General features: G+C 46.9%; 1 protein-coding gene across 1 annotated transcript; it reads left to right on the forward strand.

The window, feature by feature from the left end:
• Positions 1-6,329: 6,329 nt before the first annotated feature.
• On the forward strand, positions 6,330-25,201 carry TMPRSS5 (transmembrane serine protease 5). The gene is given in 14 exon segments (XM_017883270.1): positions 6,330-6,445; positions 12,520-12,622; positions 12,995-13,093; positions 13,589-13,711; positions 15,190-15,325; positions 15,641-15,754; positions 17,148-17,191; positions 17,967-18,129; positions 19,353-19,458; positions 19,461-19,533; positions 21,848-21,946; positions 22,406-22,548; positions 22,860-23,012; positions 24,488-25,201. Coding segments are annotated over 14 exon segments (1,374 nt in total). The 5' UTR covers positions 6,330-6,442; the 3' UTR covers positions 24,503-25,201.
• The last annotated feature ends 495 nt before the right edge of the window (positions 25,202-25,696 follow it).

Genomic DNA, 25,696 nt, shown 5'->3' on the forward strand with positions numbered 1-25,696 from the left:
TCTTCACAGAATTGGAAAAAACTACTTTAAAGTTCATATGGAACCAAAAAAGAGCCCACATAGCCAAGACAATCATAAGCAAAAATAACAGCTGGAGGCATCATGCTACCTGACTTCAAACTATACTACAAGGCTACAGTAACCAAAACAGCATGGTACTGGTACCAAAATAGAGATACAGACCAATGGAACAGGATAGAGGACTCAGAAATAATACCACTCATCTACAACCATCTGATCTTTGACAAACCTGACAAAAACAAGAAATGGGGAAAGGATTCCCTATTTAATAAATGGTGCTGGGAAAACTGGCTAGTCCTGTGTAGAAAGCTGAAACTGGATCCCTTCCTTACACCTTATACAAAAATTAATTCAAGATGGATTAAAGATTGAAATGTTAGACCTAAAACCATAAAAACCCTGGAAGAAAACCTAGGCAATACCATTCAGGACATAGGCATGGTCAAGGACTTCATGACTAAAACACCAAAAGCCATGGCAACAAAAGCCAAAATAGATAAATGGGATCTAATTAAACTAAAGAGCTTCTGCACAGCAGAAGAAACTACCATCAGAGTGAACAGGCAACCTACATAATGGGAGAAAATTTTTGCAATCTACCCATCTGACAAAGGGCTAATATCCAGAATCTACATAGAACTTAAACACATTTACAAGAAAAAATAAACAACCCCATCAAAAAGCGGGTGAAAGATATGAATAGACACTTCTCAAAAGAAGACATTTATGCAGCCAACAGACACATGAAAAAATGCTCATCATCACTGGTCATCAGAGAAATGCAAATCAAAAGCACAATGAGATACCATCTCATACCAGTTAGAATGGTGATCATTAAAAAGTCAGGAAACAACAGATGCTGGAAAGGATGTGGAGAAATAGGAATGCTTTTACACTGTTGGTGGGAGTGTAAACTAGTTCAACCATTGTGGAAGACAGTGTCGTGATTCCTTAACGATCTAGAACTAGAAATACCATTTGACCCAGCAATCCCTTTACTGGGTGTATACCCAAAGGATTATAATGCATGCCACTACAAAGACACATGCACATGTATGTTTATTGTGGCACTATTCACAACAGCAAAGTCTTGGAACCAACCCAAATGTCCATCAATGATAGACTGGATTAAGAAAATGTGGCACATACACACCATGGAATACTATGCAGCCACAAAAAAGGATGAGTTCATGTCCTTTGCAGGGACATGGATGCAGCTGAAAACCATCATTCTGAGCAAACTATCACAAGGACAGAAAACCAAACGCTGCATGTTCTCACTCATAGATGGGAATCGAACAGTGAGAACACTTGGACACAGGGCAGGGAACATCACACACTGGGGCCTGTCATCGGGTAGGGGGTCTGGGAGGGGATAGCATTAGGAGAAATACCTAATGTAAATGACGAGTTAATGGGTGCAGCAAACCAACATAGCACATGTATACCTATGTAACAAACTTGCACGTTGTGCACATGTACCCTAGAACTTAAAGTATAATTAAAAAAAAAAAAAGAAATAAGCTGCTATATCCAAGGAGTAGGCAGGTGCACATGGTCACCTTGGCCTTGGTCACCATGGCCATGACCTGGGCCAACTCATGATGAGTAAGAGGATGGCAAGTTGAGGCAAGCTGGGCAGCCCTGGGTAGGTTGTTCTATCCATTATTGTGGGGTTTGAAGTATCCAACTATTATTGTTGAATTGTCTGTTTTTCCCTGACAGTTTCTGCTTTATATATTTTGGGGCTCTGTTAGGTGCAGGTGCATATATTTATAATTATTATATATTCTTAAGGGATTGACTTTTTTTTTTTTTTCAAGATGGAGTCTATCTCTGTCACCTAGGATGGAGTGTAGTGGTGTGATCTTAGCTCACTGCAAACTCCGCCTCCTGGGCTGAAGCGATTCTCCCACCTCAGCCTCCTGAGTAGCTGGGATTTCAGGCGCATGCCACCATGCCTGACTAATTTTTGTATATTTAGTGGAGAAGGGGTTTCATCATATTGGTCAGGCTGGTCTTGAGCTCCTGACATCAAGTGATTCACCCACCTTCACTAGCATTTTTTATTTCTTAATATGGATTAATTTACTGTCTTGTATCTTTTTATTTCAGCCTTAAGGACTCCCTTTAGTATAGTCATGCATCTCTTAATGTTGGAGATACATTCTGAGAACTGTGTTGTTATGCGGTTTTTCACTGTGTGAAATAGAGTGTACTTACAGAAACCTAGATGGTATAGCCTACTACACGCCTAGGCTGTGTGGCATAGCCTATTGCTCTGAGGCTACAAACCTGGATAGCATATTACCATACTGAATACTGAAGGCAGTTGTAACACAATACTAAGTATTTATGTATCTAAACATAGAAAAGATACATTAAAAATACAGTATAAAAACTTCATTATAATCTTGTGGGATCACTGTTGAATATGTGGCACATGACTGTATTTCTTGTAGGACAGGTTCACTAGCAATGAATTCTCTCAGTTTTTGTCTACCTGAGATTATCTTAATTACTTTTTCACTTTTGAAGGATAGTTTTGCTAGATACAGAATTTTGGTTGACAATCTTTTTCTTTAAGGAATTTGAATGTGCCATTCTGGCTTCCATGGTTTCTGATGAGAAGCCAACTCTTAACTGTTAAACTGTTGATTGAGGATCGCTTTGTATGTGATAAGTTGCTTTCCTCATGCTGCTTCCAAGAATCTTTCTTGTCTTTGGCCTTAAACAATTTGATTATGATGTGTTTATGTGTGGATCTCTTTGATATATCCCACTTGGAGTTTATTGAGTTTCTTTCCATGTGCAGATTGATATTTTTCATCAAATTTGGAAAGTTTTTGGTCATTATTTTTTCAAATATTATTTCTGCTTCTCTCTTTCTTGAATGCTCATTACACACACACACACACACACACACACACACACACACACACACACAGAGTACATTTTTGATGTTATCTCAAATGTCTCTGAATCTTTGTTCATTTTTCTCCATTATTTTTTCCTTTCTATCCCTTAGACTGTATAATATCAATTCACATATCTTTAATGCACAGATTCTTTCTTCTGCCTGTTCAGATCTGCTTTTGAGCCCCTCTAGTAAATTTTTCCTTTCAGTTATCGTACTACTCAACTCTAGAATTTATATTTGGTTCTTTAAAAAATACATAATTTCGATCTCCTTATTGATATTCGTTTCCTGATAAGATTATTCTCACACCTTTTTCTAGTTCTTTGGATATGATTTTCTTTAGTTCTTTGAATGTATATAGAATAGATGATTTAAAGTGCTTCCTCAGGGACAGTTTTATCAATTATTTTTTTCCCCTGTGTATGTGCCTTACTTTCTTGTTTCTTTGTGTGCCTCATAATTTCTTACTGAAAGCTGCATTTTAAATAACATAATATGATACAGCAACTTTGGAAATAAGATTCTTGCCCTTCCTCGGGGTTTGTTGTTGTTGATGTTGCTTCTTTGTGGGTTTAGCGACTTTTCTGAGCTAATCCTGCAAAGTCTGTATTTTTGTCATGTGTGGCCACTGAAATTTCTGCTTAGTGTTTAGCTAATAATTTGACAGAGGGTGCCTTGATGTTTGGAACCAATAAGTCACCTTGTTTTTGCAGAGCGGCTCTGTGCATATGTTGGAACGTGCCTTCAACACTCAGACAGGACATTTTGACAACTCCACCTTAGCATTCCTGCTTGGGCAGAGCCTTAAGCTTAGCCCAGGTTGAGAGCTCAGGACCTTCCTTAGTTTTTTCCTGCAAATGTGCACAGCCCTAGGCATGTGCACCCTCCTGTGCGTACATATGGCTTTCTATATTCCTAGGAATATTTCAGAGCCTTTCAAGGCTCAAGGCCCTTTATAGATATTTTATTCCCCCAGATTTTCTTTTTAAGGTTTTGGTTAGCCTGTTTTTTTGTTTTGTTTTGTTTTGTTTTTTTTTTTGCCTCAACTGTCATCCATTGTTTTAGGCAACCACAAAGTCCAACAATTGTCTCCAGTTGTTTTCAACAAATACCCTTGAAGAAAAAGCTGTTCACTCCAGGCAAGTTTTGAGACAGATGAAATAAAGACAGTCTTGCAAATGGTATCTTCCAGGGAACCACTAGACAGGTCAAATAATTACAACTCTCTGGGGATGAGGATTTGAAGGAACTCCAAGGCTGTTCTACCACTTCTTGTAGCTGCCAGGCTGCTGGTTTCCATGGTGATTGTGGTTTGTTGGTTATCAAGGCTACTGCAGAGTTGGGGTGAGGGGGCTGGAATTGTAACAAGTTAAAATGCCACAAGGCTCACTCTTCTTACTAAAATTATGTCATTTTTTTTTTTCTTGAACGAAGACTTCCCAGATTGCTATAAACTTTTGATTAATTTCCAGAGTTCTGAAAATTTGATTCTCACCATTTTGCCATTTTCTCATTGCTTTTAGGGAGGAGGGAATTTTCAGAGGATTTTACTCCTACCATTTTCATTGACATTACCTGCAATATATTTTAAATGTCCTTCTCTGTGATTGCTTTGTCACTTCTCAAAACTCAGTTCAAATGTCTCCTCCATTGCGAAGCCCTCTTCTTTGTATCCTCAGGGCAGCTATTCCTCTATTCTCATACCTCTGGGTTTATGCCTTTGTTATTTCACTTTTCATAGTAACAATTAGTTACATCTGTTTCTATCCCTTTTTTCAGTCTGTAAGCACCCAGTCTTTGACTTGTTCATCCCCCATGCCCAGGCTAGTTTCTGACACACAGTAGATACTCAGGTTTGTAGTCTGAAGAATATTCTCTCCTTCTTCTATAATTCACAGCTGACCTCTGTCTCTTCATTGTCTTATGTGTGCCCTGGTGTGATGACCATAAGTTCAGAGTTGACACACTGAGTGTATGATATAGTTTGGATCTGTGTCCCAACCCAAATCTCATGTCAAATTATAATCCTCAGTGTTAAAAGTGGCCCCTGATGGGAGGTGATTTGATCATGGGGGTGGATCCTTCATGATCAAGAAACCTTCATGATTCATCATCCACTTGGTGCTATTCTCGTGAGAGTTCTCATGGGATCTGGTTGTTTAAAAGTGTGTGGCACCTCCCCCGTCTCTCTCATGCTGTTGCTCCTGCCATGTTAGAGGCCTTACTCCCCCTTTGTCTTTCACCATGATTGGAAGCTTCCTGAGGCCTCCCCAGAAGCAGAAGTCACTGCTTCCTGTACAGCCTGTGGAACCGTAAGTCAATTAAACTTCTTTTCCCTAGAAATTATCCAGTCTCAGGTATTTATTTACAACAGTGCAAGAACTGACTAATACAGTGTATGAGGAAAATAGGGAGCAAAAAGTTAAATCCTGTGTGGGTGATATTCAGCAACAACAACAATAACAATAGCAGCTACAGTTTGCTGAATACAGTCTGTGCTAGACACCAGGCTATGGGCTTTATAGGCAATATCTCAATGAATTGTAACATCAACCTATGAGGTAAATACTATTATCCTCATTTTACAGGTGAGGCTGAGTAAGGGAAGTGGGAGAATTGAGGTTGGATGAAGGCCTTTTCTCTAAAGCCTATATTCTTAACTTTCCCATCTGAGGGGTTTTTGAGCAGCCAGTTGGAGGAAAGGAAGCCCCACCTGTGTTTACCTTCCCTAGGACCTATTCTGCCTCCTTGTCTAAAGAGATGTGCCTGCTCCCAGGTGTGTTTAGGCCTGTGTGGGCTCAGCTGGGTCACCTTGTGCTTTGAAAGAAGAAAGCACTGAGGGGCTCCTGCTTCAACTGGCTCCCAGGGCAGACAGGGGCAGAGGCCCCACTTCCCTGGTATTGGAGTGACAGATGTGGCCCTGGAGCAAGAGGTGACAAAGATCTTCTATCATCACCCCAACAATTCCAACATAGTGACAGCCTCAGCCTGCTAGAAAAGCCAACCCAAATGGAGGCGAGATAAAATCCAGAGGGCTCAGAAATGTTTCAACAAATGCTAGTATCAGTCTCCCCAATACAGCTCTGTCAGCAGGAAGGGAGAATTCTGCCAGCATGCCTGGGGCACACTTTTTGGCACAAGGGACCTTGTTGCTAAGCAACAGTAGTTGGCCTCCCCTCCTCCCCATAACCTTTTCCTCTGTTTCTGCGTTTCCAGTTAGCACATGGGAGGAGCTGGGGTTGCCTAGCCCAGCCCAGCCCTTGTGCTCCTTTCCTGCAACAAGGGGCCTATTCATGGGTCCTGAGCAGCGTTCATTGTCTCTGTGGCGCGTGTCTGTGTGAGTGTTGGAGTAGGGATACAGGGAGGGGCCATGTGTGAACCAGGGAGACCTCATCTTCCAACCAAGCTTGCTGGGCTAGCTTTAATCAATGCTGGCCTGAGAACAGGAGCAGAACGCTGCCTAGTAGACCCTGAGGCTTTACAACAGTGTCACTGACCCTTATGGTAAGGCTATGCCTCTGTGCCACCCCTGCTGTGGCCTGTCTCCCTTTCTTTCTCTCTCCCTTCTCTGCCCTTGGCATTCTAGGCTGGTGGAAAGAGCCTCCTGAGGCAGCTCTGGTACAGGGGCTGGATCCTAACAGGGGCACTGTGCGGCCAATTTCCTGTTTCCTCCCCAGGGACTGCCTTTTATTCTCCTCTTTTGTCCCTCTTAGACCTATCAAGTGCTTTGCACATACGTGGTGCTCAACAAATCATTATTACTTTGAACTTCCACTCAAAAAGAGGAACAAGGAGTCCTATAATTTTAAAGGCCTTTTTTTTTAGGCTAGCACATGAGCTTGGGCAGTTGAATTTTGAGGTGGAGCAGTACATGAGGTGAGGCCAGTTTGTTCAGAGGCTGGCTTTAAAGCCAAGCTTCCTTGGTACTGAGGCAGGAGAAAAGACTGGCCATGCCCTGGAATTCTCTAGATCAGGCCTGCCTCTCCACTCAGAGGGACATCAGCTCAAGGGCAATCACACAACCCCAGAGAAGAAATCCAAACCTCATCCTCTGTTGCTGCTTCTCTACTCTCTTATGGGTGCTTGACTGGCTCTCCCAAGCCTGCTGTCATCCAGCTTCGCTGCCTGTGTCATGTGAGTCTCATCTCTAGGCACAAGAAAGAATGTGTGTGGTATGATAGAAACCATGACCTCTGTTTCTCCTGGAAAAGCAAGGCCTGCAGCTCTTGGGAGGTCCAGTCCTATAGGTTCTGGGCTGTGGCTGGTATGGGGAATAGGGAGGTGGGGCTGGTAGCTCCTTCTATAGGCAAGGTGCTGGGGCTGCTGCCCTGGCTGTGAGCTGAACTGGTATGGGTGCTTTGGGTCCAGTGGAATGATTTTTGGGACAATTTGGAGGTGACTGACCTACGTGAGTCTGACAAAGCCTTTCCTTCCTTCTGCCAGAGGGTTAGGAAGACTAGATCAGTGGAGTACGAAGGCATGACTGGGGAGGTTTTGGTGTGAAAAGAACATTTCATGCGACACATGAAAATCACATTTAAGCCAATGCTGTCTTGGAGTCAGCGTTTCAGGCTTTTATTCTCATTGGGTACAACCCTATGTGTTGATAGGGAAAGACGCAGGGGAGACGGGAGTCTGCAGGGGAAATGGGAGTTGCTTCAGTTTTGAGAGATCTTATCTACCTTACTGGATTATAAATTTTGGGGGGAAGGATCCACAGCTTATGTGTAGTTCTTATTAATATTATTATACTTAACATTTGTATTGGGCTTTACAATTTATAAAGCCATGTTAATTCACGTTTTCTTATTTGTACCTCCCCCTCTCTCTCCATCCCTGTTTCCCATCTTTCCTTCCCTCCTTTAATATACTTTAACTGAATTCCCACTTTGTGCCAGGCCCTGTGCTTAGCCCTGGGATGCAAAAACCAGTGAGGAAGGAGAGAAAAGGAAGTAAATGAGCACAATATAGGGCCCAACAGGTGCTGTATGCATTGAAGGAAGCTTCCTGGAGAAGTGACGTCTGTGCTGAGTCTTGAAGGGTCAGTAGGAGTCAGTTACATGGGGAAGGGGAGAGCAGGTGCAAAGTCTCTCTGTTGTGAGAGTGACTGAAGGTACTGAGGTATGGCATGTATGTCAGTGTGACCCCAAATTTTGCTGTGGAGGGAGCAAGTGCTGACAGTGAGGATGGAGAGGTGAGGCAGGGCGAGATCATGGAGGACCTTGTGAGCCATGCCACGGAGATCTGGTTTGATCCTGAAGGCCACAAAGACTCATAGGGTAGAGATGGGGCTCACATGCTCACATGTGCATTTTAGAAAGATTACTCTGACTTTATGGCGTGGAGAATAACTGAGGGAGACAAGATACTCGAGGAGGGAGATTATTCCTGGGAAGAAGGAGTTATTACTCTTATTTTACAAATGAGACAATTGAAATTTGAAGAGATGGCCTGAGTTGTCCACGTTCACACAGTAGGTTGTAGACCTAGCTTTGAACTGTCTGGTGTTTTTTTTAAGATCTTATTTTCATTACTCCTCTTCATGACTCATGAGCTTCAGGCACACATATGACTTACTCTGCTCTATGCTTTCTTATCCCCATGCCTTTGCTAATCCAATACTCTTTGTCTGGACTACCCAATGCCCATGTATAGAAGCTGAAACCCTCTTCATCCCTGTGGGCCTCAGAGGCTGCTTTTTCTAGGAAGCCTTCTGTGATCACCTCAATGAGAAGTAAGCTCTTATTCTTTTGGATGATGATGGTAGTGTATTAGTCTGTTCTCACACTGCTATGAAGAACTGTCTGAGACTGGGTAATTTATAAAGGAAAGAGGTTTAATTGACTCATAGTTCTGCATAGCTGGGGAAGCCTCAGGAAACTTACAATCATGGTGGAAGGGGAAGTAAACACACTCTTCTTCACACGGTGGCAGGAGAAAGAAGGGCAGAGGAAAGGGGCAAAGCCCCTTATAAAACCATCAGATCTTGTGAGAACTCACTATCATGAGAACAGCATAGGGGAACTGCCCCATGATCCAATCACCTATTACGAGGACCCTCCCCCAGTGCATGGTAATTACAATTCAAAATTACAATTCAAAATGAGATTTTGGGTGAAGGGAGAGCCAAATCATATCATTCTATCCTGATCCCTCCCAAATCTCATGTCCTCATTTCAAACACAATCATGCCTTTCCAGCAGTCCCCCAAAGTCTTAACTCATTCCAGCATTAACCCAAAAGTCCAAGTCCAAAGTCTTATCTGAGACAAGGCAAGTCTCTTCTGCCTATGAGCCTGTAAAATCAAAAGCAAGGTAGTTACTTCCTAGATACAATGGGATACAGGCATTGGGTAAATACACCTATTCCAAATGGGAGAAATTGGCCAAAACAAAGGGGTTACAGTCCCCATGCAAGTCTGAAATCCAATAGGGCAATCGTTAAACCTTAAAGTTCCAAAATTATCTCCTTTGACTACATGTCATACATCCAGGTGACACTGATATAAGAGGTGGGCTCCCATGACCTTGGGCAGCTCTGTCTTTGTGGCTTCGCAGGGCACAGCCCCACTCCTGGCTGCTTTCATGGGCTGGTGTTGAGTGCCTGCGGCTTTTCCAGGCTCACAGTGCAAGCAGTTGGTGGATCTACCATTCTGGGGTCTGGAAGACGATGGCCTTCTTTTCACAGCTCCACTAGGCAGTGCCCCAGTGGGGACTCTGTGTGGGAGCTCCAACCTTGCATTTCCCTTCCATCCTGCCCTAGCAGAGGATCTCCATGAGGGCTCTACCCCTGCAGCAAACTTCTGCGTGGGCATCCAGGTGTTTCCATATATCCTCTGAAATCTAGGTGGAGGTTTTCAAACCTCAGTTCTTAACTTCTATGCACCCACAGGTTCAATACCACGTGGAAGCTGCCAAGGCTTGGGCTTGCACCCTCTGAAGCAATAACCTGAGCTGTACCTAGGCCCCTTTTAGCCACAGCTGGAGCTGATGCAGCTGGGACACAGGGTACTATGTGCCAGGCTGCACAGAACAGGGGGGTCCTGGCCTGGGCCACAAAACCATTTTTTCTCTCCTGGGCCTCTGGGCCTGTGATGGAAAGGACTGCTGTGCAGTCTCTGACATGCCCTAGAGAGATTTTTCTCATTGTCTTAGTGATTAACATTTAGCTCCTCATTACTTGTGCAAATTTCTGCAGCAGGTTTGAATTTCTTCTCAGAAAATGGGTTTTCCTTTTCTATCACATCATCAAGCTACACATTTTCCAAACTTTTATGCTCTGTTTCCTCTTGAACACTTTGCTGCTTAGAAATTTCTTCTGCCAGATACCCTAAATCATCTCTCTCAAGTCCAAAGATCCACAGATCTCAAGAAAGTGTGGTGATTCCTCAAGGATCTAGAACCAGAAATACCATTTGATCCAGCAGTCCCATTACTGGGTGTATACTGAATGGATTATGAATCATCCTACCATAAAGACACGTGCACACTTATGTTTACTGCAGCACTATTTACAATAGCAAAAACTTGGAACCAACTCAAATGCCCATCAATGATAGACTAGATAAAGAAAATGTGGCACATATATACCATGGAATACTATGCAGTCATAAAAAAGAATGAGATCATGTCCCTTGCAGAGATATGGATGAAGCTGGAAGCCATCATTCTCAGCAAACTAACACAGAAACAGAAAACCAAACCACATGTTCTCACTCATAAGTGGGAGCTGAAGAATGAGAACACATGGACATGGGGAACGGAACAACACACCCCGGTGCCTGTCTGGGACTGGGGACAAGGGGAGGGAGAGCATTAGGACAAATATCTAATGCATATGGGGCTTAAAACCTAGATGACAGGTTGAAAGGTGCAGCAAACCACCATGGCACATGTATACCTATGTAACAAACCTGCATGTTCTGCGCATGTATCCTGGAAGTTAAAGTAAAATAAAAAAATAGACTATATGTCACATGGTTTCATTTATATGAAACTATAAAAAAGGGAACTCTAATATACAGTGAGAGAAACAGATCAGTGATTTTCCAGGGCTGTGGGTTGGGGAGGAGTTAACTGCAAAAAGGCAGAAGGAAAATTTCTGGGGTGACCTTAATGTCCTATATTTTGACTGTGTTGATCATGTGGGTTATATCTTTGTCAAAGTTATTGATCTGAGAACTTAAAATGTATGCAATATTTTGAATGTGGATTATGCCTCAATAAAGTTGAACAAAACACTCCCTGCTCCCTGCCCCCCAAAAAAGAAAAACAAACAAAAAACAACCAAAGTTCCACAGATCTCTAGGGCAGGGGCAAAATGCCTCCAGTTTTTTGCTAAAGCATAGCAAGAGTCACCTTTCCTCCAGTTTCCAAGAAGTTCCTCATCTCCATCTGAGACCACCTCAGCCTGAACTTCATTGTCCACATCACTATCAGTGTTTTGGTCAAAACCATTTAACAAGTCTCTAGGAAGTTCTAAACTTTCCCACATCTTCCTGTCTTCTTCTGAGCCCTCCAAACTATTCCAACCTCTACCTGTTACCCAGTTCTAAAGTTACTTCCACATATTTAGGTATCTTTACAGCAGCACCAATTTACTGTATTAATTTGTTCTCACACTGCTATAAAGGACTACTAGAGACTGAGTAATTTATAAAACAAGAGGTTTGACTCACAGTTCCGCATGGCTGGGAGGCCTCAGGAAACTTACAATCATGGCAGAAGGGGAAGCAAACATGTCCTTCTTCACATGGTTACAGGAGAGAGAAGTGCAGAGTGGAGAGGGGAAAAGCTCCATGTAAAACCATCAGATCTCGTGAGAACTCACTCACTATCATGAGAACAACATTTGGGAACTGCCTCCATGATTTAATCACCTCCCACGAGGTCCCTACCCCAACACATGGGGATTCCAATTTGGATTGCAATTCAAGATGAGATTTTGGGTGGGACACAGCTAAACTGTATCAGGTAGTTTAGCTGAACTCTTCTTCTGTCATTTAACATATTGTGCTTTACATGACTTATCTTTAGGACCAGACTACAGGTTCTTTGATGCAGTCAGAGTGGGGAGTGGTCTGCGCTGGTTTATTCTGAACTCCCAGTAGTGTCCCTTATGGTGACCTGTGCACTTGGATCAAATATCTATGGAATGAATGAATGGGTGGGTGGGTGATTTGTGGAGGGGCACTTCTTCTGAGATAGGAGGGAATGAAGAAGGGTGGGATCTTAAAGCTGAAGGAGGGTATTAAGGGACTTTAGCAGATTCCTTCAATGTTTATGGAAGATGAAGGAGTGGCTAAGAGTGCGGGCTTTGGAGTGGGCCAAATCTGCATTCAAGTGTTTGCTACTGGCCATGTGAGAGTAAGGACAGTGGGGTTAGGGGCCCCAGGAGGGCACAGGGGGCCTGGCAAGGTATTTGTGGGAATATACAGGGAGTCCCCAAGATGAATAGAGGTTTACAAGTGGCAATGGAAGCACGACTGGGGTTAAAGAATGGGGAATTGGACTTGGCTGTGACTTCTCTCAGCAATCCTTGATGTGGGAATCCTGGGTGTCTGACACTTACTTCCCCAGAGCCTGACGCTGGATGACCAAGCCCCTGTGGAGGCCCAGTATGCAGAGGAGGGCCCAGGATCTGGGATCTTCAGAGCAGAGCCTGGAGACCAGCAGCATCCCAGTAGGCCAGACTGGGTCATAAGGGAATGACAGGGTGGGGACAGTGGAGGGCAATCATCCTACATTTCCTGGATCCTCCTTGGGGTCAGCCCCACATGATTGATGGTGAGAGGCTGTCTCACTCTTTATCCCCAGACCTGCTTTTGCTTCCCATTTCCCACTTTAGGGATTGAGTGGGATTTGTGGGCTTCAGTGATCAGGCCCTCTCCATCCTCCCCTGCCCCCACCCCCTCCTTAATCTGGGCTGATGGGACAGGAGGAGGTGTCCTGTTGGAGTTCTGTGGGTACCTAGCCCCATGGTGGTGACTTAGGGTGAAGTAAGGCTGGCTGGCAGGAGCAGAGGACCCAGATACCCCTCTGTCCTTTCCCACAGTTTCTCAGGCGGTGTGCTGGCATTCCATGCGACGAGGCTGTGCAGTGCTGGGAGCCCTGGGGCTGCTGGCCGGTGTGGGTGTTGGCTCCTGGCTCCTAGGTCAGTGCTGGGGTCCTTTCCCTGGTGTGGGGGAGGTTGGAAGGGAGAAGCAGGTGCTGAGCAGGCATTAAAGGTAAACAGGACAAGTGTCTTCCTCATCTACTCTGCGCAGACAAGGGGAGAAAGGGTGAAATCGCAGCAGGAGGGATCTAGGCTCTACATAAAGAAGAACAAAGTGTATGATCCAAGGAGGCCTTAGTCAGACTTTTTCTGGAAATCTTTCCCAGTGAGAGAGATAGAGAGAGAACACACACAGAGAAAGACAGAGACATACTGAGAGACAGAGAGAATGAGAGGGAGGGAGAGAGAGAGAGATTGAGAAGGGAGAGTCAAAGAGGCAGAGATAGATGCTGAGGCCAAGAGAGATGGAGCGCTGTGCCCCTCCTCAGTGGGTTGGTTGGGGACCTGCCTGAGAGCAAGGTGGCTGATGAGGAGGTCAGCACCTTGACCCCCTCCTTTGGAAATCAGACCCTTTCTCTTTGTTCCTCTCTGAAGTGCTGTACCTGTGTCCTGTGGCCTCTCAGCCCATTTCTGGAACCTTGCAGGATGAGGAGATAACTTTGAGCTGCTCCGAGGCTAGTGGTGAGGAAGCTCTGCTCCCTGCACTTCCCAAAACAGGTGGGCTGCACCCCTGAGGCTACGGGCCTCCCTCCCTAGCAGGGACCTGTCACAGCTGGGGGCAAGAGAACCGACTCTGAAGGGCCATCTGTTCACTGCCAACCATATGTATTTCCCTCCTCTAGTGTGAGGGTGGTGACAAGGCGTCACCTTGCAGAGGTGATCTCTGATTTGGGGCTTTCAGCACTCTCTGAGGACTGTCCTGATCTCTAGCTGGGGCAAGGTCCAGAGACTAGGCTGGCAGGAGGGATTGAAACTTGCCATTTGGGGCAGAGTGAGTCAGGGATGTGGGGGAGGAGGGGTCAGGTGTGTGTGGGAGCCAATGTGTGACCAGCAGGGCCACCTATGGGTCTGGGAACATTAGCCCACCTTGTCCCCTGTCTCCCTCTCCTGATTGTCCCCTCTCCTCCACGTAAGAGTTGAGGATCAGAAGGTACAATGCTGCCCAGAGGCTAGGGGTTAGAATAACCTCATTAGAATAAGGTTGGAGTCTGTCTTTGTGTGGCTTTGGGCACATTACTTATTGTAGCTTCTGTTTCCTTCTCCATAAAATGAAAATACAAATATTTACTGCATAAATTTTTTAAGGATAAAACAAACTAATCTAGGAAAAGATATTAGCACAGAACTTGTGTAGTAGTCTGTTTGGTTTGCCATGACTAAGTACCACAGACTGGGTGGCTTAAACCACATTTATTTTCTCACAGTTCTGGAGGCTAGAAGTCCAAAATCAAGGTGCTATGAAATTTAGTTTCTGGAGAGAGCTCTTTTCCTGGTTTGTAGATGGCTGTCTTCTGCCTGTGTCCTCCCCGGCCCTTTCCTCTGCTCTTGAGGAGAGAGGGAGCTCTCTGGTGTCTCTTTCTCTTATAAGAACATTGACTCTGTTGGATCAGGGCCTCACCCTCGTGACCTCATTTAACCTTAATCACCTTCTTAAAGGCCCTGTCTCCAAATCCAGTCACATTGAGGGTTGGGGCTTTAACATATGAATGTGTGTGTGTGTGTGAGGGGTGGGGTGGGGACACAAGTCAGTCCATAAGAGCCTGGAAAAAGCATACACTCAACAACCGGTAACTATTATTATCACAAGATTTGAAATCAGAAGACCTGGACTTAAGTCCTGGATCCATCACTTCCTGACCCTGTGATCTTGGGGAAGGTGCTTAAACTCCAAGGCTTAGTTCTCCTTCTGCAGAATGGAGAGGATGGCAGTACTCATTGCACAGGGCTGCTGTGACAGTAAGTGGCAGAGCACGCTTAAAAGCACTTGGTTAAAATAGAAAATGGAAATGCTCTACTGGTAGGGGTGAGATTGCTCTTGGGACTGGTCTCACTCCCCGGCAGCAGGGAACTTGGCACTGGGTGACCCAGATACTGTAATTAAAGCCTCTTCAAGTACTACAGAGTCCTAGGTCCAGCTCTTCCTGTCCCACCCTACCACCATCCTTCCCCATGTGGTTTTCATGCTGTGATTTCAGTATCTTTCAGAATAAACAGCGAAGACTTCTTGCTGGAAGTGCAAGTGAGGGATCGGCCACACTGGCTTCTGGTCTGCCATGAGGGCTGGAGCCCCACCCTGGGGCTACAGGTCTGCTGGAGCCTTGGGCATCTCAGGTAACAGGAGTCAGGTGTGGGTCCTGTGAAGGGGGAGGCCTGGCTGGCTGGTGAAGGATGGGAGTTGGAGACCTCTATCTGCCCATCACTGGTCAATGTGCTCAGGAAATGTCAAGAGGTCTTTTTGGCCATCTTTTGGCCTCTGGGCACAATGGTACCCCAGCCCATTTCTCTGTTTGGAGTATTACTGCTTTTTAATAAGGATAAATCCCAGCAGTAGTCATTATCACAGTCTTGCAGTCACTATACTAGTATTATATCTCGTACACATTCCAGTTATGATTTCTTCCTGTTCTATTCCCTTCCTCTGCCAAGACTCACTCACCACAAGGGAGTAAACCTCACTGACATCAAACTCAACAGCTCCCAGGAGTTTGCTCAGCTCTCTCCTAGACTGGAAGGCTTTCTGGAGGAGGTGTGGCAGCCCAGGTAGGACTACTGAGGCAGTTAGGTGAGTGGGTTCCCTTACTTCCTGGTGGTCAGTCCAGCAAAAATCTCCTTTCTTGGGATCCTGGTGGTGAGGACACTGGTGGCCTAAGATAGGAGGACAAAGAGAAACATTTCCTAATCAGAAATTAACAAACTCAGTTCACATGAGCCCTGTCTGTCACCACTTCACATCTGCTATTTGCCCTTCACAGGAAATGTAGGGTTGGTTATTACTGTCACAAGATTTGAAATGGTACTCGTCGCCATTTTACAGGTTAGGAAGCTGAGGCTTAATAAGTTTAAAGGGTCTTGTCCAAGGTCACATAAGTAATAAGCAGCCAAGTCAAGCCTTGAAACCAGGCTCCTGTCTCCAAGCTCAGTGCTCTCTGAATCCTGTCACACATTATTTGGATAATTTGGATATTTCAGGAGAGAGATGGTTGAGTTGCTCTGGCTAAGAGTTGCTTGTAGTCTGGAGAGTCTCCCAGAGAAGAGGGCTGTGGAATGGAGCAACCCCTTCCCCAGATCCTGGGGATGGTCTGGTGTGACTGGGGCACAAGCAGAGAGGGTCTTTGCACCTTCCTAGGCTTCCTCAAGCTGCCTATCAGCCTCCTGGGATAGATTGGTGGGCACCCCATTACCACATTTCCAAATTGAACTGTTCCTTCAGGCCCCTCCTGTCCAGCTCCTGTGCTCAGGAATGTGGCTGGAGATGGGAAGGTTCTGACTGGGTTCTTGTCTTGGATACCTGAATGGGAAAATGGAAGTAGGGGTGGGGCTGACTCCTCCAGGAGAGCCAGGAGGGCTGTGTATTTGGGAAAGTAGGAGACACTAAGAGGGTCTAGACATTGGGCTGCTAGGGGCAAGAGGTGAATAAATAAAGAGAAAAGAGTTTGGGTCAAAAAAGGAACTAAGAGCTAAGAGGGAAAAGGGGAAAGAGGAGAGCAAGAATATGAATATGCAAGGCCCAGGCAGAGGGACCAGGGTGGAGAATACAGCACACCTAGGAAGGAGCATGGGGTGAAGAACCCTAGTCACGCACGCACTCACCTATCCGTTCATTCATTCATTGAGTGTGTATTTATTCAGACACTTAGTGGTAACAGTTGATCAATGTCCCAGTTGATCTGCAAGGACCATGAAGTCCTTCTGTTGCCCTCTGGGAGATTAGGCAGGAGGTGTGCTGCTGTCCTGGGGACCAGTGATGAGGAGGGGTCTGAGTGTTTGGGTGGGGGCAGGAAGGAAATGGTGGTATTCTTCAGGCTGTGGCTACATGACAGCCTTAAGAACTGTCCACCACTCCCACCAACCTCCCCCATTCTTCACATCCTTGGATGTGTGTGGCCGCAGGGTGGGCCCTGCCCAGCTTCTTGCTGGCACCTCTGTTTTGCAGGAACAACTGCACTTCTGGTCGAATTGTTTCCCTCAGATGCTCTGGTGAGTCATGTCTTGGTCCCGGGGAGGTGGCAGTGGGAGGAAGGGGTGTTCCCCCTGCTTCAGGTGTGGAAGAGCCCTATGGTGAGGCTCTGCTGGGTCTGGGGTGGGGGTCCTTGCCCACCTGCCCATCTGCCTGCCAGGCCCCTTGTTGCAGTTGCTGTTCTGCCCCAGCAGAGCCCTTTCTAAGCCTCCATCATGTCCCTCACCAGCCACAGATCTGGGCTGATGATCTCCTTCCTTCACTACCTGCCACTCTCTTCCTTGACCTCTGACCCCCACTCCACCTTTTTTCTGGAAAGCCCCAGAGGTGAAATTATTATTGGCTATTGAGTGACCCGTTAGCACCTTCAGGAAACTAAGGGCAGGTGGTGAATTAGGTACCAAACAGGAAGCAATCTGTGGAGTTCCTTTCATTGGTCTTCCCATTCATCTATCCATCTCTTCATCTGTCCATTCAGACATCCTTCCACACACCAACACTTCGACCTCTACTACAGGACCGGCATTGTGTTAGGGACCGGGGCTTCATACCTAACACAGGGCTCCATGCAGACACAGTTTCTGCTCTCAGCAGGCCCACAGCTGGATGGGGCAGGCAGGGGTGAAATCAACACTTCTACCTTCCCATCCCCCACACTTAGGAACAGGAATAAGAAAGGAGAGCTGTCCACACTGGCTGTCTGGGGCTTGGCACTGGGTCACGTTCCCTGAGAGTTAGGACCATGCTGACGCTCACCTCTCTCTCTCTTTCTGTCTCACCCATCTCTGTTGGCAGAGTGTGGAGCGAGGCCCCTGGCTTCCCGGATAGTCGGCGGGCAGGCTGTGGCTCCTGGGCGGTGGCCGTGGCAGGCCAGTGTGGCCCTGGGCTCCCGGCACACGTGTGCGGGCTCTGTGCTAGCGCCACACTGGGTGGTGACTGCTGCACACTGTATGCACAGGCAAGTCTCTGCGGCTGCTGAGGACAGAGAGCCTCAGTTTCCCTTTCTGTTTGGCTGTTGGTGTGTCCTGTGTCAAATGTTCATGTCCAACCATCTCCAGCTTTTTGCTCCAAGAGGGTAAGGTGTTTGTGAAGTTCTCTCCATTCAGTATCAAGAACAGATCTGCACAAATAACAGTAAGAATATGAAGATTTGTTCTTTATATTCATCAGCTTTTTTTTTTTTTTGAGACAGAGTCTCACTTTGTTGCCCAGGCTGGAGTGCAGTGGCACAATCTTGGCTCACTGCAACCTTCGCCTCCTGGGTTCAGGCAATTCTTGTTGCCTCAGCCAGGTGCCACCATGCTCAGCTAATTTTTTTGTATTTTTAGTAGAGATGGGGTTTTGCCATGTTGGACAGGCAGGTCTTGAACTCCTGACCTCAGGTGATCTGCCTGCCTCGGCCTCCCAAAGTGCTGGGATAACAGGCATGAGCCACCGCGCCTGGCCTCATTAGCTTTTAAGTGTTAAAAATACTTTCACATTCACAGCACCCTGTGTTTCTTCAGGTTTATCTTTGGTTCAATCATTTTCCATGTAATTATTTGGTTAATATCTTTATTCCCCTTTAGACTGGAATCTCTGCAGGAGCAGGGACTCTCGGTCTTATTTACCACTAAATCTCTTTGTAGATTTATCCACTGCTGTGTCCCCAGGGTCTAGAACAGTCCCTGGAATATAGTAGGTGCTTAATAAATATGACTTGGAGGAATGAATGAATGATGAGTGAATAGCTCTTTGATCTTCTCTTGGTGCCGAACAGGGCAGAGAGTGTCATCCCCATTTTACCAAGGCTGGGAGGGAGAAGTGCCTCTCTCACGATCACACATAGTAAGTTGAGAGACAGGACCCGGGGAAGTTTTTCCGACACAAGGCCCTCTATGTGTTTGCTATAAAACTTGGAGGGAAGTTATGCAGGAAAGAGGGAGTGATGGTTGCAGATGACCCATAGTCTTCTCCATCCATCAGTCCTGGAGCATTTATTAAGCACCTACTGCATGCCCAGTGTCTTGCTAGCTGCTGGGGTGATACTAAGAGGCATGGCCCATGGGGCTTGCAAGCTCACTGCCCGCTGATGGTACTCCCACCAATGGCCGCTCTGGCCAGCTTCCTCCACCTGCTACTTGACTTAGGAACACCTCTTCTGCCCCTTCCTTCCCCACTCAGCATGGCCCCTGTGTGCAGTTTCAGGCTGTCCCGCCTGTCCAGCTGGCGGGTTTATGCGGGGCTGGTCAGCCACAGTGCCGTCAGGCCCCACCAGGGGGCTGTGGTGGAGAGGATTATCCCCCACGCCCCCTCTACAGCGCCCAGAATCATGACTACGACGTCGCCCTCCTGCGGCTCCGGACCCCTCTCAACTTCTCAGGTGCGGCGCTGGCTTGAGGGTGGGCAGGCTGGAGACTATGTCCAGAGAGGGTGGGGGCTGGGCGGAAGAGTGGTGAGCTGATTTCTGAAGTTTCCTCTGAACACCGTAAACCTTAAAACATTTTATTTATTTGGGGACTGTAGTGAATTTTGGCATCACCTGGATGTGAAATTGTTATCAACTCTTGTACAGGCTCTTTTGGGAAAAAAGGTTCAGGCCCTTTTCATGGCTGGGCTGCAGGTGGGCTTTGCCTTGAGGTCCCAAGCAGCTGCTCCATTCACCAATAGGCTGCTCCACTCCTGTCCCCAGGCCAGTCTTGGGTCCTAGCCATTTAGTGCCATGTTACAGTTTATGAGATATATATTTTTTTCAAATATCTTCTTTTTCAGTCCTCATAACGACCCTGATAGGTAGATGAAACAGGTAGACACAGACAAGGGCACTGCGGTGTAGGGAGGGAAGCGACTGTCTTCAAGGTCATGTGGCAAACAGTTCCTAAGCCTGATGCCAGGGCTATTCCTGCTGTTGCACCTGCCCTAGAAGGTGAGCCCAGGCTGCAGCCATACCAGCAACCAATTTCCCCCAACACACACGTACACGTGGACATTCACCTACAAACACACACACACATGCACTCACACAGTCACGTGCACATAGACTCACACGCATTCACACATGCTCACACATATGTGCTCACATGAACACACCTGCACACACACACCACACACACTCACAAACATGCACACTGTGCACACACATATACATTCACATATACTCAACACTCCTTCCTGTCATCACCTGTAGCCTTAAGTTTCCCAAATAACAGTCATTGCCGTACACATTTCACAAATTTTATCACATATGTGAACTATATTCAACAGATAATATTTCTAAGGCTGGGCGTGGTGGCTCATGCCTGTAATCCCAGTACTTTGGGAGGCCAAGGTGGGCAGATCACTTGAGGTCAGGAGTTCAAGGCCAGCCTGGCCAACACAGTGAAACCCCATCTCTACTGAAAATACAAAAATGAACTGGGCATGGTGGTGCGCACCTGTAGTCCCAGCTACTCGGGAGGCTGAGGCAGGAGGATCACTTGAACCTGGGAGGCGGAGGTTGCAGTGAGCTGAGATCGTGCCACTGCACTCCAGCCTGGGTGACAAAGCAAGATTCTGTCTCAAAAAAANTATATTAGTATCTAAGTAGTAGATACTACATAGATATCTAATGTAGTAGTATATTAGTATCTACTATATTAGTATATATTAGTACTATATTAGTATCTAAGTAGTAGATACTACATAGATATCTAATGTAGTAGTATATTAGTATCTACTATATTAGTATATATTAGTACTATATTAGTATCTAAGTAGTAGATACTACATAGATATCTAATGTAGTAGTATATTAGTATCTATTATATTAGTATATATTAGTACTATATTAGTATCTAAGTAGTAGATACTACATAGATATCTAATGTAGTAGTATTTCTCTTTTAAATATACTTATTTTGTTATAGTAAATAGTACATTTACTATATAGTCTAGTAAGTAAATAGCATATTTACTATTTAAATATACAAAATACATATAGTAAATAGATAATAATTAGTATCTCTAGTTAGAAGACCTATATTACTTACCTAACTAGAGAGCCTATACCTAACTAGAGAACCTGTGTTAGTTACAGTAAATAGATACTAACCACAAAAATATGTAGCATGAAAAGAAATCAGTATGGAAGTTCTAGGTAGCCGAGTCTGCTGCAGACGTTGCTGCACCTGGGCATGCTGTCTCCTGTTTGGATGTGAGGTTGGCAGGCTATAAGAAAGGCACAGACCAGCCCCAAATGAAGTCTTTCTCTGTGATGCAGTTAGAGTGACTGAAAGAGAATTGAAGGACATGGCATTCTCCCCAAGTGGATGTTTACTCAATGGCATGCCTATGTACTACCTAAAATCATGTATGGCTGCACCCATCAGATATGTCACATGTTTTTGGAAACACTGTCCTCATTAGAAGTTGGGTACCCATGGCCTGAAAGAATTTTCACCCCTACTCCATCCCCAGGTGTGGGGAGGGGGCAGCATGGGCTGCAGTTTGCATGCTGTCCTCTGTGACAGGGGACCCCTAAGATGGGACAGTATACCACTTGCATAGCCATCTAGGAGGTCTGGCTGGTGGAACCCAGGAACCAGGACTGTTTCAGAAGGGGGGTGAGGAGGACCTGCCAGTCCTGGGTCCTTCGCCCAGGCTCCGCAATGGGGGAAGCCGAGCCTGACTGGGGACCAGGATCACGTGCCTCTCTGCAGACACCGTGGGTGCTGTGTGCCTGCCAGCCAAGGAGCGGCATTTTCCGAAGGGCTCGCAGTGCTGGGTGTCTGGCTGGGGCCACACCGACTCCAGCCATAGTGAGTCAGCTCCCTGGGCCCTCGGTGCAGGAGTGGGTGTGGGAGGCATTCTTCCCCAGGGTGAGGCATGGCCACATCCCTTGGCCACATGACAGTGCCAGCCCTGTTTTTCCCTGGCATCACCCTTGGCCACGACTGGGGGCTCCAGTCTCCCCTGCCTGGGCCTTTCTGGGGCGAACATCTACTGAAAGTTTTCCCCAAACTCAGACCCTTTTACGCCACCTCCCCTTGTCCCAGGAGCGCCATGGTCTCACATTTGGTGTATATGTGAGTCCTCCTCCTCTTCCCACTCCCAGCCCCCAAGTCTGATAGCCTCCTGCTTCCTTGCTCAGGGTCCACAGCTCCCACCCTAGGCTCGCCTCTGTGGGTCTCCTGGGACTCTAATTACCTCCCCTCTTGCTGTTCTGCCTGCCTGGGTCTTGCTTTATGCCCTGCAGTTTTTCTCGGTGTCTCTCATAGCTTACAGCTCGGACATGCTCCAGGACACGGTGGTGCCCCTGCTCAGCACTCAGCTCTGCAACAGCTCTTGTGTGTACAGTGGAGCCCTCACCCCCCGCATGCTTTGTGCTGGCTACCTGGACGGAAGAGCTGATGCATGTCAGGTGTGGCCTGTGGTGGCTGGGGTGAGGGTGGGGTGGAGGTGGGGTGGGAGGACAGGGGTCCTGCTGTGACTTGGACCCCTGCCCTGGTCTGAGCTTGTCGGTGGTGTGAGACAGCCTCTCTAGAAGGAGGGGCATCTAGGCAAGTCTGGAGCTCATACTAAGGGTTTAAGGAGGGTTGAGGCCAGTAGGTATCTCAGCTAGAAGCAGGAGGGGCCCAGTAAGGAGATTCCACTTGTCATAGTGGTCTGGTGCTCTCCATCAGGAAGAACTAACTGGCTGTTTCTCTGTGTCTCCATGCCTGGATCCCATAGGGAGATAGCGGGGGCCCCCTGGTGTGCCCAGATGGGGACACTTGGCGCCTGGTGGGGGTGGTCAGCTGGGGGCTTGGCTGCGCAGAGCCCAATCACCCAGGTGTCTACGCCAAGGTAGCTGAGTTTCTGGACTGGATCCATGACACTGTTCAGGTGAGTGTGGGGGCAGGAGTAGGACAGGGAGGTTTCTAAAGGACCTGTCCCTCCAATGCAAGGAACCTTACCCCTTAGGCCCAGGTCCTGCTGGGGGCTGGGGAGGGGACTAGGACATGTTCTCCAGAGTGGGTGGAGGAAGAAGTGAAGCTTAAACATTGAATCCACTGGATTTCTATCAATTTAAGGATAAACTGGGTAAGAGTAGCCTGAGTTTGTATCCTAGATCTACTTTTTCCTGTGTCGACCTTGGGCAAGTTTCTAACTTTGGTAAACCTTAGTTTCCTGATGATAACCATCATGGCTGCTTATATGCTATTGTTATATGCTATTAAATAAGACCCGTACAATGCCTAGCACAGTGCTAGGCTTACAGTGAGTGATCTGTAGTACTTTTTGTTTTCTTGAGATGGAGTTTTGCTCATGTTTCCCAGGCAGGAGTACAACGGTGCAATCTCAGCTCACTGCAACCTCCACCTCCTGGATTCAAGTGATTCCCCTGCCTTAGCCTCCCAAGTAGTTGGGATTGCAGGCATTCGCCACCACGCCTGGCTAATTTTTTGTATTTACTAGAGACAAGGTTTCATTATATTGGTCAGGCTGGTCTTGAACTCCTGAGCTCAGGTGATCCACCCGCCTTGGCCTCCCAAAGTGCTGGGATTATAGGCATGCACCACTGTGCCAGGCCTGTCATGTTATTTATGTGTATATCCGTTACTATCACTCATCCCTGGTCTCTAAGGCAGTTACTAGTGGCCACATTCCCTGCACTGTGGAGAGAGCTCAGCATTTAGCAGTTTGGGTTCTGCATCGACGTAAATTGTGTGACTCCGGGCAAGCCACTCCCCTTCATCTGTTCAATGGGAAGGCCAAGTGAGACAAGGGGTATAAAAACACATTAGTGGCTGGGCGGGGTGGCTCATGCCTATAATCCTAGCACTTTGGGCGGCTGAGGAGGGTGGATCACGAGGTCAGGAGTTCGAGGCCAGCCTGGACAACATGGTGAAACCCCGTCTCTACTAAAAATACAAAAATTAGCTGGACATGGTGGCATGTACCAACTACTTGGGAGGTTGAGGCAGAAGAATCACTTGAACCTGGGAGGCGGAGGTTGCAGTGAGCTGAGATCTTGCCACTGCCCTCCAGCCTGGGTGACAGAGCAAGACTCTGTCTCAAAAACAAAACAAAACAAAACATTATTTACATAAAGTATTTTACAAATTTAGGGCATGATCATGAAAAGCATCTTCCTCTCAGGTTGGGCAGGGGTGGGGGTTGGTAGATAATACAGGGAATGTATGTATCGATCCTCTCATAGAAATCTTACAAAAAATCTCCAGTAGCAGATAATTTTAGCCCCATTTGATAGAAGTGAAAATCAAGGCCCTGCATGGTTAAGTGATTTACTAAAATAAATGTTGCTTGGCTAGTGTAGAGCCATGCTGTGAATCCAGTTCCTTTCCCTTTTGGTCTAGGACTCCCTCCTCTGAGTCCGGCTGTTTCCTCCGGTCTCACTGCACACTGCCGCCTCATGCTTCCTGGGGCCTCTAGCAGCTCCACTAACAGAGGAGAGGCAGCAGCCTCCGATGCGGAACTCATGGACCTCCTACTACTGTGTTTGAGAAACAGTCACCACCCACCGGCCAGCCACCCAGCCGCCAGGTCTCTCCTCTTGGGCCCTGATTTCAGAGTCCTCTTTCTCACTAGAGACTCAATGACAGAAGAGAGGCTGGGGCTGGGTTGGGAGTACTGTGGTTGCTGAGGGATGAGTGGGAGGAGGAGAGAGGCTGCTGGAAGCAGCAGGAAGCCTACCTTTTTTCTGCCCTCTCCCCTCCCTGCCCTTGTGTGAGTCTTTTGGGAGGGTGCTGGGAGGTGCCCCAGTCCTGCCTTTTCCCTGTGCTCTCAGGTGGGCTAAATGCCTCCCTAGAGGACTCCATGGCTGAGAGGCTCCTGGGAAGATGGGGTCAAGGCTGGGCCAGCCCAGATGAAGCCTACAGGAGTCAGGACCCTCTCCACTCTCCCTCTCCACTCCCCTTCCTGTTCTCACCTGGCTCTGGCTGGCCCTGTATGGGGTGGGTGCACTGGAAAACAAGAAGGTTGGAGTTGGTCTAGGACATTGGTTTTAAATGACAGTTCTATGAACTGGTCCAAGGAGTTCTGTTATTAAAGTGATATATGGTCTTGGCCCAGTTTTCTCTGTCTGCCTCTCTCTCACTCGCACAAAGACAGACAGCAGACAGACAGACACAAACACACACCCGCCCACCCACAAAAGCACATACTGCAGGGTAGAATTACAATGTTCCTGCTATCTTCTATACATGCTGAAGCTTTGGTGCTGACTCCTGCTTATCTACTCTAGAATTTTGGTTTGTGCTTGTTTTGCCCAGGCTGGAGTGCAGTGGCACCATCTCAGCTCACTGCAGCCTTGATGCTGTGTGCTCAGTGGATCCTCCCACCTCAACCTCCCTGGTAGCTGGAACTACAGGTGCACGCCACCACACACGACTAATTCTTCTTTTGTATTTTTTGTAGAAATGGGGTTGGCCAGTTGCAGTGGCTCACGCCTGTAATCCCAGCACTTTGGGAGGCCGAGGCGGGTGGATCACGAGATCAGGAGATCGAGACCATCCTGGCTAACATGGTGAAAGCCCGTCTCTACTAAAAATACAAAAAAATTAGCC

This window comes from Rhinopithecus bieti, unplaced genomic scaffold (genome assembly GCF_001698545.2).
Source record: "Rhinopithecus bieti isolate Rb0 unplaced genomic scaffold, ASM169854v2 scaffold_11964, whole genome shotgun sequence".
Taxonomy (NCBI): domain Eukaryota; kingdom Metazoa; phylum Chordata; class Mammalia; order Primates; family Cercopithecidae; genus Rhinopithecus; species Rhinopithecus bieti.